This window comes from Panthera leo, chromosome E1 (genome assembly GCF_018350215.1).
Source record: "Panthera leo isolate Ple1 chromosome E1, P.leo_Ple1_pat1.1, whole genome shotgun sequence".
In the NCBI taxonomy this organism is placed as follows: domain Eukaryota; kingdom Metazoa; phylum Chordata; class Mammalia; order Carnivora; family Felidae; genus Panthera; species Panthera leo.
Genome location: NC_056692.1, coordinates 46,240,322 through 46,253,847, shown reverse-complemented (window position 1 = coordinate 46,253,847; position 13,526 = coordinate 46,240,322). Strand labels below are relative to the sequence as shown.

Sequence of the window (13,526 nt, the reverse complement as noted above, 5' to 3'; positions counted from 1 at the left end):
TTTCAGATATTGTAAAATCACTTTTATTTTTTACCATATCCAACATTTCAGTGACCCATACATGACTGATTTAGGAGAAAAGATCTGGTTTTATGATTTTTCATGTCTTCTGTAGGGGTGAATATATTTTTTTCCAAAGAACAGAGAAGGAAGCTGAATCATGAAATCATATGGTGAACATTGTCACAGCAGGAGTTGTCCCGAAGCTTAAAGGAAATAGTTTTCAGACATTCAAAAATATATACTTCTTTATGGGAAGGGAGAATAACCATTGGAAGTCTAGCCTTAGAGCCTATATGGAGAAAAAAATTAATATGTCAAATGTGAACTCACAGGTGATCACTTTATAATGGATTATGAAAATGAATTCAGAGATGTTTGGAGCCCTTAACCTGTGAAGGCAATTTAATGGAAGAACTCTAACTTCCACTTCTGGGGCTAGGTAAGCTGCTTGTCTGAGTTTATGACGTTTACACTCCTCTAGTGAGTTGAAGCCAGCTACTGACCCTTAATGGTGTCACCAAACTCAGCTCTGGGAGCCGGCACTCCAGAACCTCAGGTTAGGGGATCAGGGGAATGTGTAGGTAGGAATAGGTTCTGATTCCTATCTCTTTGTTTGGTACTCCCTTTGAAGTCCTCTGTGGACTAAAAAACTGGTTCCCACTTAGTCATGAAGAAACCATGAGAAATGAGTTGCATTTCTGAGATATTTCTATCTGTTCAGTCTGATGTTGAAAGCAAAGGGCTTTCTTTTGGGAGTGAGTGGACTGATTAAGCACACAGTAAGAAGCAAGAGGCCCTCTCATTAGCTGGACACTGAGACTGAAATTCTGGTGACTAGAATGAACTCAGAGGAGCTGAGCTTGTGGATGGATGAGAGACAAGGGACATGGGGGTCTGAAACACTGTTTTATGGGACTGTAGAACACAAAGGGTAATGTCTCTTCCTTTTTCCTCCCCCACTTTCCTCCCTTAGGAAACCCCAGGAGTAGAGGTTGCTTTCAAACAAATAGCTGTTTCCATTTAACAATTATGTGCATTGCATTTTTCTGCTTGCTGAACAGCAAACTGGCTTTCCTCCTCTTTGTTCTTCTCTTTCTGCCTATAGGGCAATTTCCGCCTCTCTATTTTGCAAGGCCGGTAGTTCAAATACAGTGCTATGGTGATTACACCCACTCCAAGAGCGACAATAATGATGACAAAGATGGTGGAGCTGATTCCTTCATCCAGGCCTGCCCAAGCACAGAAGACAGAGAATTGGGAGGGTCAAGAGGGCAAGAGAATCCCCCCCTCTCCGGCTTACCATGCCCACCTCTCAGTCTCACCCTTCCCTACCCACTGAAATTTTTCTTCTTTCCCTATTTGGGTAAGAATCCCAACCCCCTTGGGCATTTCCATCCTAGGCCTGGCAGCAGGAAAGCCACAGTCACCTCGAACGATGACAGCAATGTCTTTGCTGACAGAGCCCAGTTGGTTAGAGGCTGTGCAGCAGTAGGTTCCTGTGTGGTTCTGGGTTGCTTTCCGTGGCACTTCAAAGTTGAATATCACTCCATTCCAGGTACACACCAAGGTTGGAGTTGGGTTTCCCTTTGGGACGCAGGCAAGCAGCTGCTCTGTCCCTTTCACCCACGTCTGGTTGCCAGGGCAGTCAGATTCCTCTAACCGGGGCTTGTCTGGAAAAGAGAGTCCCCCAAGGAGCTGAGCTCAGTGTGCCACATTCCTTCCTCACTGAGATGCTTAGCTTCCTCTCCCCTAATCCGAAAGCTGTGTCCCTCCCACCTGACAGCTTTACTTCCCAAGGGAAGGAGCACTGTTCCCTGCTTTGGGGCACTCTTCTGTCTTCCATTTTCTAGGGGCAAGGAGTCAGAGATGCAGCAAAGGCATCTTAATGGATTCAGACTCAATGATCTGGCCTGTCCTATCAATGCTGGCTTCCCTGCTTCCCATCTTTGCTTCTCAGTGAGTGAGGAGATGGGTAGGGGCGAACCCAGAGATGAGGGATTTTCTACTTTTCAAAAACACAGATTTTTATATGAAAATTTCCCCCCTCAGCATAAAGTCCAACTATCACTTCCTGTGTTCTCAGCCATCAACCCTCAACTAATACCAGCTAATCACCCTGCATTCTCTTTTCCGTTCCCAGGTCCCCCTCATGTTTCTCTCAGCTTACTTTCCTGGGGATAATGTAAGCTTGGGGAGCTTTAATTTTATTTCACCCTTTGATGTTTTATTTTAATGAGAAAAATGTAGCAACTCTAATAATGAAGTTGCTGGCCAAGAACTCTGGAGATGAGAGACTAATAATAATCCTTGTTTTGACAAGAAAGATCAGGCCTCTACTCACATAAGACATGGAGCTGGACCGCAGTGGTTTTGCTCAACCGCTGACCCTGAACCTCCAAAGAGGCCTCACAGGAGAAATTCCGGCCGTTATCTTCCTCCCTGGTGGTAAGTAAAAGCCAGGCAGGTTCCCCAGGGGCAGGGAGATCTGGGGCTCCCTTAAGCCGAAGAGTAGGGCTGGGTGATGTTAACACATGCCCCAAACAGGTCACATTAATGTCTGTCCCTGCCAATGGGTATAATTCTTCTATCTCTAGGATTGGTGGAGGGAAGCCTGTAAGAAAAGGAAAGAGAGAATCAAACATTTTTCTCAAAATTCTCAGCCAGTTCTATACTCTTGCTTCTGATGGTATGGTATCTAGGCAGATAAGACAGGGAAAACTTTGGATACCCTACTGCTTCTGTGCTGAATGGCAAGAGCAGTGAGATTTGGGAATTTGAGAGCTCTTCTTATGACAAATGCAGTGTCCATACGTTTGGCTATTGCCTCTGTGGCAAGGACAGCAAGATGGCTTTTCATCTTATAAATTTCCTCCCCACCTCAAAAAGTTGTTCCCAGAAACAAGCTGAAGGACCTATAATCACTCTGTAAGTAAGATGGCCACAAGAAACGGTGAAGGCTGAACACAACTACTGTCTCAATGCATGTCTCCAACCTGCCTGCACTCATCAGAGAAAGATCACATGAGAGTGTCCCGAGGAAAGGCTAATAGGGATATTTGCAGTGGAACCACCAAGGATTTACTGTGGAAGTTTCAGTGGCAGAGAACCCTCGTGAGGAAGGGAAGAGGCAGCTCACTTACTATAGACGTGCACTGGCTCTCTTGTTTTCTGTTCCATTGGACCCAGAGATACAAGGCAAGACAGCTCCTGATCACCAGTCTCCATGGCCCGAACTGTGGCATTGGCCCATGCTGTGTCTCCCTTCCAGGAGACAAACAGGCTCAGCTCTTGGTCTCCCAGGAACATGTGGAACATTACCTCTCTGGCGGGGAACACCCTAGCCAACTCGCAGCTCACAGCCTCTGCCATCCCAATCTCCAAAAGTGAGGAGACCCAGATTTGGGGACTCTGAGAGAATTCTGCCAAAAAATGAAGAAAAGGAAAGAAAGGAGAAAAGCCATGATAAATCATGTGCTATATAGGACCCCACAATTTAGGAAGGGAGTGTGGCTTAAAGCTCTCTGTCTCCCAGGGTAAGATTACAGCCCAGGTAGAGATGGGGCTCAATTACTCTCACACCCTAATCCTAAACTCTGTGGGAACTTAGTCCCAAAAGGCCAAGGTAAGATAAAGAAACTGAGCCTCAGGATCCTTCCATACCTGGACTCTGACTCACCAAAGATCCGGAGTACCTTGATGGCTGAGCTACTGTGAAAGAGCCCTCCACCATGTGAACTCAAGTCCAGTTCTGCACGGCAGGAGAAATTGCACCTATCATCTTCCCTTTGGGCTTTGACATTGATGGTGATCTCAGCTCTTTGGGAGGCCACAGCCAAGTTCATAAAGTCCTTTCTGTGTAGTTCCTGGTTACCCTGGAGAAGGGTAAGGGTGAGGTTCTCCAGGGGTGCTACACTGGGCACATGGCACTTCACTGTGAAGGCTTCATCCATGGCTACCCATGCCGGCTGCAGCTCCAGGATCACCTGCTCGGGTGGCTCTTTAAGACAAAAAGGTGGGCTTGATGAGAGAAGGCTACTCACCTCCCCAGAAAGAAGTGGTATAGGACAGAAAGCTGGTGATACAAGGTGACCGTTACTCTTAAACCATCCGATCAACCGTGTCAGCTTTCTGCCAACCCTGCCCTACATAAGACAAGTCAGTCTTCTGGCTCTTCTTCTGCCCATCAAAGGTGGCTAAAGTCATAGCCAAGAAATGTGACTGTTGAGGGGCAGGTCCCTTGCGTTGACTGTTGCTGCCATTCTGGAGAACTTTTATCTCTTACCAGAGGTGCTTCAGAGGCATGAGCAGCTTCTGAGGAGCTCCTTAGCATCACACAAAAACTACACCCTAGTCTACCAAGCTTTTACCCCAAAGAGATCACACTTACTCTTACGGCAATATCCTTGCCAATGCTATTTGCCCACCTGAAAGATCTTCCTCATCCATGCCCTTCACTTCAAATCCTTACCATTCTGCAGGAGTGAAGCTCAAGAGCCTCCTTTTCCATGGAGACAGAGACCCTCCTTTTTCCAGTCCCTATTTATTCTAAGAACTTGTGCCAAATAATTTAGCACAAATTGTATACTTTTTTGATCATTTATAAGCTGGCATTATTAGTATATGCCTCCTATACCTGAACATATTCTCAAGCACGATGTCTGGATGCCCTCTGTGGTCTGCTCCTAATTTAAAATCCTTCACCAAAGGGAAATAGAAGTAATTGGCTCTAGAATTCCTGCAGTATAACAGAAATCTCTACTAAGGGCCCAAATTGTCTCCCCCAAAAGAAATCTCTAATTTTTCCCTAAATAAGACATAGTCATGTTCCCCCAGTCTTCCCTTCCTCCTCAGCCCTACTCACGATACACAGTGATGTCAAGGCTTGTGTCCTTTTGGATCCCTGCACAAGAGAAGAAGCACTGCAGAACAGAATTCTCTGTGACATCCTCCAGAAGAAACTCCTTCCACTGAGGTCCTTTGTCCACCTGGGTTTTCTTTAAGTAAGTCTCAATTCCACTGGGTCCTGGGTCTGGACAGGTAGTGCTGCAGTTGATCATTAGGGATTGTCCAAGCTTTACCAGGGCCTGATCTGGCCAAACGGAAACCTCAAATATCTCTTCAGTTGCTCCTGAAATGATCAACCACACATATATGCCAAAGACTTTGGTGAGGACCACAAGACCCTAGTCTATCAAGAAGGCCTAGTCTATCAATTTGTAGGTTAGAAATAGGAAACCTACCCTGAAGAAAAAGTTACAAAGAACCAGACAAGAAAAAGACCCTTAATGAACAGGTAGAACCCTGATTCCACCATTCCCTGCATTCATTATCTTTCCAGTAATCTTGGTTTCTCCATTAGTGTCACCTTGGAAACTACAGTTGTTAAAACTCATGCCAAGGAAACCATTCTCTTCCTAAGCTTCCAGATGTCTTAGAAGCTCCCAGGACTGGCTGCTGAGGGCCCTCAAGGGCTTAGTAGGCCCTAGAGAAAAGAGCTCTGTGCTTACACCTCAAATCAGTGTTTCTCTGAAATTATGGTCTAAGAATTGCCTTCACCAAAATCACCTGGAATGCTTGTAAAACTACAGACTCTAGCTCCACCTCAGACTGAATGATTAAGCACTTGTGAAGGTGGGATGTGGAAATACGCAGTGAACAGAACGAGCACTCCTGATGATCCTTATGCACGCTGAATTATGAACCCACTAGCCTAAAGGTGACTCCTAGGGTCATTCATTTCCCAGAATTTTTCACCGCTTCTCAAAATAAGACTATTCCTTTTTTGCTTTGGTACTGAGGCAACATGTTTTTGGATGCTTAAGAGTTTAGTCTGTTAGGGAAATCTCAGGTGCAATGAGAGAGACATCAGGTAAAACTTTCAGATGCCTTATGTAGGTGAGAGGCACAGTCTCCTGGAAGCTTCCCCACAGGTCCCCTTTAGCTATTCCATGTCCACCATCTGTTTCGTCTACCAAACACCGGGCCCTTCTAGGAATACACAACTCATGTAGCAGTGTTACCCACTAAGGCTCCAGTTCCTTTCTTGCCGTCTGGAGCGCTCGCTCCTCACAATTAAGCTATGGGTCCTCTCCTATCAAGACGCTATTGCAACTTCATGACACAAAAGGTGGCAACAAAGAAGTAAAAATATTCTTAAGAACAGAAAACTAGGACAGTCCTGGGCTGGCAGGGGGCCAAAGAGAGAAGGCATATTTCTTAGGGGAGAGTTTTCTCTGATGGTTTGTTCTCCTGTTCCTCAATTTGGGTTCCCCAATTATAAGCTAGAGACACCTACAGATTCTATGTCCTAATGATCCAAAAATAGGAATCTCTCCCAAGGGTCCAGACAAATGAATAGTATATTTTTGCCCCATTCAGTACTTCTGATGCTCTTACTGACCAGCCACCTGCACTTTGGCACATACTGACTAAAGAAACTATCACAAACAGCCTTACCTGGGCCAGGGTTCAAGGCCAGCAGGGCCCAGACACAAAACAGTAGCATTTCCATCCTTGTGAGAAGGGCCAAAAGCTGGAGAGAAAGGAGAAAACAGTGCTGGAGAAAAGTGACCAAAGAAAGTAAAAAGGATATAGAGAACTATTTCTTTGGTATTGCTAAAGATCAAACCCTTTCCTGACACCTTGAATAGTCTGGAGAAATTATAGCAAGAGTAACAGTGGTATGGTGTGGATGTACTAAAAGGACGTAGCAAGGGGCACGTGGCGTGGGTGGCTCAGTTGAGCTTCCAACTTTTGGTTTCGGCTCAGGTCAGGATCTCGCGGTTTGTGGGTTCGAGTCCCATGTTGGGCTCTGTGCTGGTGATGCAGAGCCTGCTTGGGATTATCTCTCCCTCTCTCCGCCCCTCCCCACTCGTGCTGTCTCTGTCTCAAAATAAATAAAAAGTTCTTAAAAATATACAAAAAAAAATTAAAGGACATAGGAAAATAGTAGGGGATATTAGATTAAGTGAGATTCCTGTGTATGTTTGTGTCGCAGTTATCTGTTTACATATTTGTCTCCATCTACTTGAGTCAGTAGAAGGCTATTAGCATGGAAACATGAAAAACGAAGTTTGGAGAGATGTAATCAATGTTTATCTAGCACTGTCCAGTGGGAAGTGACCGTGAATCTAGAAAACATGGTCACAAGAGTCCTGTTCTCTGATGTAAGGGAGAAATGTTTCATCAGGGCTCTGTTCATGACCTCTATGAGATATCCCTCAAGATAATCCTTCTCTCTCTGCTCTGCCTCCATGTTCACCAAGCAACCTTTGGATTATTTCGTTGGCTGAGTTAAGTCCTAATTGTCCACCTCTCTTTTTCTCCACCGATCTGTACCAAGTTTTTTTTCTTTTAAAGCCCCCCACTGAAGCTAATTTATTCTAAGAAAGGTTTCTTAACTAATCCTGTCCCTCTTCACAACCCCTCACTTACAACAGATTGTCTGCACCTCCCTTTACACCAAATGTGATTTCTGAAGCTGCATGTTAAAATGCAATTCACTTTAGTGAATTATTTTTAATGATGAATTCATTACTATGCTAGAAATTCCCTGAGGACAAGAGGCTATATTTATCTTGCATCTCCACCTCCTAGCACAGCGCCTGGCATGTTATGGATATCCCACGAAGTGGATGACTACCCTCTAATTCTGTAGTATTTGAATTTTCATACATTGGGTTTTACACAGGTGTACCTTTACTTATATTCTGGTCTGAAAGAGCATATAAGGTTTTTTGGGGTTTTTTTTTGGTCTTTTTTTATACATGCATAACAGGCATATCAAAATTTATATTTCCAAGTGAGTGTTACTCTTTGAATACTTTGGGAGGCTATAAATTTATTCCAGTAATGACACCATTATTCAAAACTTTTTTTTGAAATGATTTAGAGCTGGCTTGTAAGCTACACAAGAAAAATCAGTCTATTAAACTATTTTGTTATTCTTTGAGGAAAAAATGATATGACTCAGACACCTTATTCACCAGATTTAGCTCTGAGTGCCTTAACATCTCTTTCCAAGGAAGATCTCCTATCAACTGAAGACATTCCTAAGTACCCCAGACTTTGAAGGAATTTCAAAATAAGAGTTTTAAGTAATAACAGCTGTTTGAAAAAGTACAAAAGCCCTGAGTGGAATTGCTTATATTCATACATTATTTCAGCAAACAATTATTGAGCACCTACAATATTCCAGGCTCTTAGAAAGGTATAGAAGTTACCAGGATTTATCCCATGACAATAGGAATCCCTGGAAGTTAGTGGGAAAGACAAATGTAAATAAAAATAACATTATTCCAAGTGTTACTATAAAAATGGGGAGGGGGGGTGACAGTAAAGTGAGAATTAAATGACTAAATTCAAGCCAAGTGTTTATCCCAACTCCTGGCACATAAGACTTCAATAGGTTAGTGATGACGGTGATTGTGCCACTGCTACTGATAATGATAAATTGATCCAGGAGCATTGAGGAGGGAATCATTACTTCTCTCTGAAGGAGCTGAGGTTTCTCAGGTCTCCTTTGAACTGCATTTTCTATTATGACTGGAAGTTTATTAAGGGATGAGGTGATACGGAGAGGAGGTCAGGTCAGACTTATTTGAGAAAATCCAAGAAGTTCAGTATGGGTAGCATACAGGAAAAAGGACTGTGGGATAAAGAAGTAGGTATACAATTGGGTCAGTAAGCAGGAATTTACAGAGCTTTTAAAGCAGGGGGGTGAGATAATCAGCTTTATTTTTCAAAATGACAACACTGGCAGTGTGTGGAAAAAGAAAGATGGAAGAAAAGACTGATGGCCACGAGATCTGGTAGAAGGTGACTGCGGTAATCTAAGGGAGATCCAAGGGGGCCTGAAGGCATTAGTGACTGCAGAATTTTTATATAGAGGATATTCAGGGGGATCTCTGTCTGGTTGAAAATGGGGGTTAGAGGTTATGTTTGCATAGTAAACATACTTGTTTTACTTAAAAGCGTATGTTACAGATTAATAAAATAGCAGTGTTCTACATATGTTTTCACATCTTGCATAATATTTAGAATATATCAATTATTCGTGTCTACTTTTATTTTAAAAGCATCAAGGGGAGGATAGAGGAAAATGGCATCCCCACTGTTTGAAGGGCATGCATAACATTCATTTAGCTATATAATTTTTTAAAAATATCAGCCACATTGGACACTGTAGAATCCCAATTTACTGTTGAATTTGTTGAGGTAAAGTGCTCTCTTCCTAACACCCATTCCAAGCTAGGCACTTACTACAGATCTGTATCTCACTTCATTGACTCTTTTCTCAACCACATCTTGTCTAATAGCTTCTAACATTTAGTAACCATATACAGTACTATGTTCCAGGCACTACACTGACTGGCTTACTTTAGTTATCTCATAGCAATCTTATGATAATTGCCACTTTTACAGATGAGGAGATGGAGACTGGAAGAGGTAAAGTAACTTACCCCAAATCACACAACTAATTAAGAGGTGCAGCCAGCATTCAAACCCAGGCATCTTTACTGCTGGGCAATTCTTACTACTTCACTGCTTCTTTATATTCAGTGACTCTAGATTATCTGTGCTTCGATGGGGCCACTGTGCCACAAACAGTCCTGCATAGTGGTTAATCCAAGAGCTCCTGTTTCATTCATCTCTCCTTAGCTTGCGGATGGTACCTTTCTCTGCAAACCTAATCTTGCCGTGAATTAATCTTACAGATTATATTCTCCTAGAGCCTTGGCTAAAAAAGATTTCCCATCTTTGATCTCTATAAGCCAACCTGGGTGGTTTTCCCTTGTGGTTGCCACTAGTACATGCCACATAGATATAAAAAAATGGAGGGGGGGCGGGGTCGTGCTGATTCTTGTTGTTTTCATTCTGGGATACTGACAATACTTTGTTTGTTCTATGTTGTTCCAAGTGCCCTCTCCCCGCCCAACTATCCTCACAACTGTTAAGAGTTCATCCTTGGGGGAGCCTGCGTTGCTCAGTCGATTAAGTGTGGGACTTCTGCTCAGGTCATGATCTCACAGCTGATGAGTTTGAGCCCCATGTCAGGCTCTGTGCTGACAGCTCAGAGCCTGGAGCCTGCCTTGAATTCTGTGTCTCCCTGTCTCTGAACCTCTCCTGCTTGTGCTCTGTCTCTCTCTCAAAAATAAACGTTAAAAAAAAAAAAAGTTCATCCTTGTTTTCACGTAGCATGTTACGATCAGGTACTGAAACATGATGTTTTTTTATTCATTCATTTTCTTTTAATTTTTTTAACGTTTAATTATGATTGAGAGACAGAGCCAGAGCATGAGCAGGGGAGGGGCCGAGAGACGGGGAGACACAGAATGTGAAGGAGGCTCCAAGGTCTGAGCTGTCAGCACAGAGCCTGACGCGGGGCTCGAACTCACAAACTATGAGATCATGACCTGAGTTGAAGTCTGACGCTCAACCGACTGAACCACCCAGGTGCCCCTTATTCGTTCATTTTCTTACAAAGCAAGCAGCATCCCTAAGAGGAAATGAATTTTTAAATCTTTTTAACTCCTTTGGCTTACTTGCTCTGTAGTATTATATGCCATATAAAAGGTTTAAAGTGTCTGAAATCCTAGGCCTCTAATCCAGCCACTGAAGGGTTGCAGGGAGGGCGTAGGCAGGTGAGGGGAGGACGGCACACGCCGACATGCCCTTGGGATGGCTTTGGCTGTGGAGCGCACCTGGCCTTCCGGTCTGAATCTGGGGCGCTCCCAGGGTGCCCTGCAATTTCTCATACATCCGGGAGTCACATCCCACCCTCTGCATGGTCTTCTCCCTCGAATTCCCTGGAATTCGCTTCCTCCTCGCGGAACACTCCCCCCAGGTGAGCGTACGTTCGTGATCAGGGCTCAGCACGAGCACCCCCGTGTCCTCCCCCCATAGTGCCCGGGCCGCTGCCCACCAGCCCCACGCTACTGCTTTCGGGACGCGCACCTCCCTGACACCTCGCTTGTCAGGCCGGCGGGTCTACCTCCCCTGCCGGACTGTCAGCCTCGGGAGGGCAGGGCATCCACACCTCGACCCGACACAACAGCTACAAAGACTCGAGGGCAGGACCGAGCCCGGCGCTCGGACGCGGAGCGCAACGCCCGTTCCCGCTCGGAAGGAGTCTCCCGTCTGGCCTGCACACAGTGTGGCTCTCACGCTCTCGGCCCCACAGGCCGGGAAGGGCTTCAGAGGCGGATGATATTTAAAACGTGAAAGGTATGTGGAAAAACCACTCCAGCGAGTGCCCCTCTGGGTTTCCGGCCCACTGCCGCGTGACAAGGCGAAGCCCGTCACACGAGGTCAGGCCTCTGCAGACCTGACGGAAAAAGCCAGGAGGAGACACCGGCATGAACCTAAGCACACAAAGCAAGACCTAAATCCTCACGGAGGGCCGCTCCTCGCCGCTCGCCGCTCCTGTCACTCCTAGGATAGCTAGACCGCTCCGCTGCCTCGCCCGCGCTGTTCTCAGAAACTTGCCACGCGCTCAGACCGTTTGGTAGGCAGCGCCAGGCGGGGGCGCGCGCGCGAGCTTCTGGCCGGAGGATTTCCTGATCTGCCCAGAAACTCGTGACGTTTACCCAGAAGCTTAGCAAGGGTTGGCCGAGGCCAATGGGGCGGACCAGGAAGCTGAACTCACAGGAGGGGGTTGCAAGGGAAAATGAAGGTAGAGAAGCCTGTGTCTCGCTTGGTAGAGAGCTCATGTTTGATTCAAGATAATAGGTACTAAGCAAAACAAAGTGAACACAAAAGAGTAAGGGTTGTTGTAGGAAATAATGGCTCTGTTAGAAAAACAAAGGGTTGTCCACCCCTGTGCCTATTCGTTGCGTGACGCGGCCTGAGCCTGTGCGAAGTCGCGCGCGGAAGCTGGCTGCGCGCGCAGCTGCGTTCCCGTGTTGGGCCGCGCAGGTTGGCGTTGGGTGTCGGTTTCTCAGTTGCTCAAAAATCTAGGTGGCGTCGCTCTCGGCTCTTCCTGGGTGGCCTGGCAAATTGGTTCCACGGGACTTTTTGCCAGTATCAAAAAGACTTTTTTGTACACCCCCGTTTCTCCACATACAAGTAACACGCTTGAGTAAACGAGCATTCCCTTCCTCACTTCCTACCAAACGTGCCTGCGCTCTTGCTCCCCCGCCCAGCAGCTATCAATAGCCATAAAAATGGGGGTGAGTAAATCCTCCGTTGTGTCTCTCCACCCCGGACCCCTTTCCACCGCTTTCGTGGCAAACATCTTCGGAGGGTCGTTTCTCAGAACGCTTTTCCGGCGCCCAGGTCGGGCCATTCTCATGGGCATCCTGTTGTGTCCTTGTCTCCCACAGTCCTTGGCTGACCGTGAGCCATGGGCTGAGCTCCTTGGTGCAGTGAAATTTGAGGATTTGGGAGTTTTCAGGGGACCAATTACGTGCATTCCCTATCTCATTTACTGTAACTCCTTTGAGGAGGCGCTACTATTACCTCTTTTGTGGAAGAGGGTTTATTTCTTTTAGATTATGAGTGAGTGACTTCTTGTCCAAGAAGGGCAGCTGCCTTTCTTGTACCCTAGTTGTACCAATGCTTTGTCGTCTTCCATACTGACATTTTGGGGGAGAATGTCACCTGGAATAGAGGCTTTGGGGCCAGACCAACTGGTCTATGAATTCCTCTACGATGTCTTAACTAACTTTGACACTATGGGAAAGTTACATAACTTCTAGTTCTTCTGTTAAAAGGAATGACATTTAGTTTATGTATTTGAAAGTGCCTGCCATTGTTTTTGACACTACATCGGTGTTTGATAAATGATAGTCTGTCTTCCTTTTGTGATCACAGGAAAGGCCTTTCCTGACGACTCCCCACTAAAACTGCCAGGCTTTATTTGAGTCTAGTTTATAGGACCTATCAGAGTAACCCCTTCAGGCTACCCGCATTTCTCTTTTATGGCTTCGAATGGTTTTGCTCACTTATGTTAAATATTTCTGCATAGTGATACCAAATCAACATCATAATTACCGCTTGCTAGAAACCAAAATCTCTGTGCTTATGCTTAGTGGGATTTTTTCAGCTGCTTGTTTTTAGGAGGTGCCTTTGAACGTCGTTTTCTATTTTGTCATATGCTTGTATTTTTAATGTCCTTTTCCCAATTCCTGAATGGTGTATCAACCTTAACTTTGATTTCTTCAGTGGAAATATTAAATTTTAATATTGTAAAGGCTGCTAATATAATCCCATCTAATAAAAATAGCTGTATCATATAAAAATGGTTTTTAAAAATTTACGGTAATTTTATAAATTGGCCAGTGAATTGAATCTTGGCAAATGGGCTTGCTCCAGTTGACCCATTTCTTTATGTGGATGGTACTTTCCTAGGGAAGTTGAGAAGTTGTTCCTTCAAACGGATAATTGCTTTGGCCTGGGTCAAAGTTATGACTGTGGGAACGGGTTATAGTAGTAGTGAGTTTGAACCTGACAAAAGCAAGAGAAACTGCAGCTAGAGGGGCGTCGTCTTCTGAAGTGGCACCTCCCTTTTGACTGCTTTACTT

General features: G+C 45.1%; 2 protein-coding genes across 7 annotated transcripts in view; one reads left to right on the top strand and one right to left on the bottom strand.

Annotated features, from left to right (window-relative positions):
• LOC122206774 (intercellular adhesion molecule 5) lies at window positions 1-11,519 on the bottom strand. Of its 3 annotated transcripts, none has more exons than XM_042916269.1 (8): window positions 11,387-11,519; window positions 6,460-6,535; window positions 4,865-5,131; window positions 3,680-4,000; window positions 3,144-3,422; window positions 2,345-2,614; window positions 1,431-1,673; window positions 1-1,232 (listed from the first exon to the last, which is right to left on the bottom strand). In XM_042916269.1, exons 2-8 carry the CDS (start codon window positions 6,512-6,514, stop codon window positions 1,024-1,026), a joined length of 1,644 nt encoding a protein of 547 aa, XP_042772203.1. In that variant the 5' UTR covers window positions 6,515-6,535; window positions 11,387-11,519; the 3' UTR covers window positions 1-1,023. The 3 variants fall into 3 exon arrangements, with proteins under 3 accessions (XP_042772203.1, XP_042772202.1, XP_042772205.1); XM_042916268.1 differs by having other exon boundaries at window positions 11,399-11,519; XM_042916271.1 differs by lacking the exon at window positions 11,387-11,519 and adding an exon at window positions 10,960-11,046.
• The window catches only part of SMARCD2 (SWI/SNF related, matrix associated, actin dependent regulator of chromatin, subfamily d, member 2), a 21,407-nt gene continuing 19,019 nt past the window's right edge, over window positions 11,139-13,526 (top strand). For 3 of the 4 annotated variants that reach the window (XM_042916276.1, XM_042916274.1, XM_042916273.1), the window contains exon 1: window positions 11,139-11,229. The gene's annotated coding sequence lies outside the window, so the exon portion shown is untranslated. Of the gene's footprint in view, window positions 11,230-11,941; window positions 12,174-13,526 lie in introns of those variants that run through there. The other variant, XM_042916275.1, reaches the window with a different exon arrangement.

Excerpts from the sequence above, each read along its gene's own strand:
- LOC122206774 (XM_042916269.1), bottom strand. The coding sequence starts at position 6,514 with ATGGAAATGCTACTGTTTTGTGTCTGGGCCCTGCTGGCCTTGAACCCT. Across the intron at positions 1,674-2,344 it reads GGTCCAGCTCCATGTCTTAT|ACAAGCCCCGGTTAGAGGAA; the intron begins GTGAGTAGAGGC and ends TCTCTTTTCCAG. Across the intron at positions 1,233-1,430 it reads CATTGCTGTCATCGTTCGAG|GCCTGGATGAAGGAATCAGC; the intron begins GTGACTGTGGCT and ends GTGCTTGGGCAG.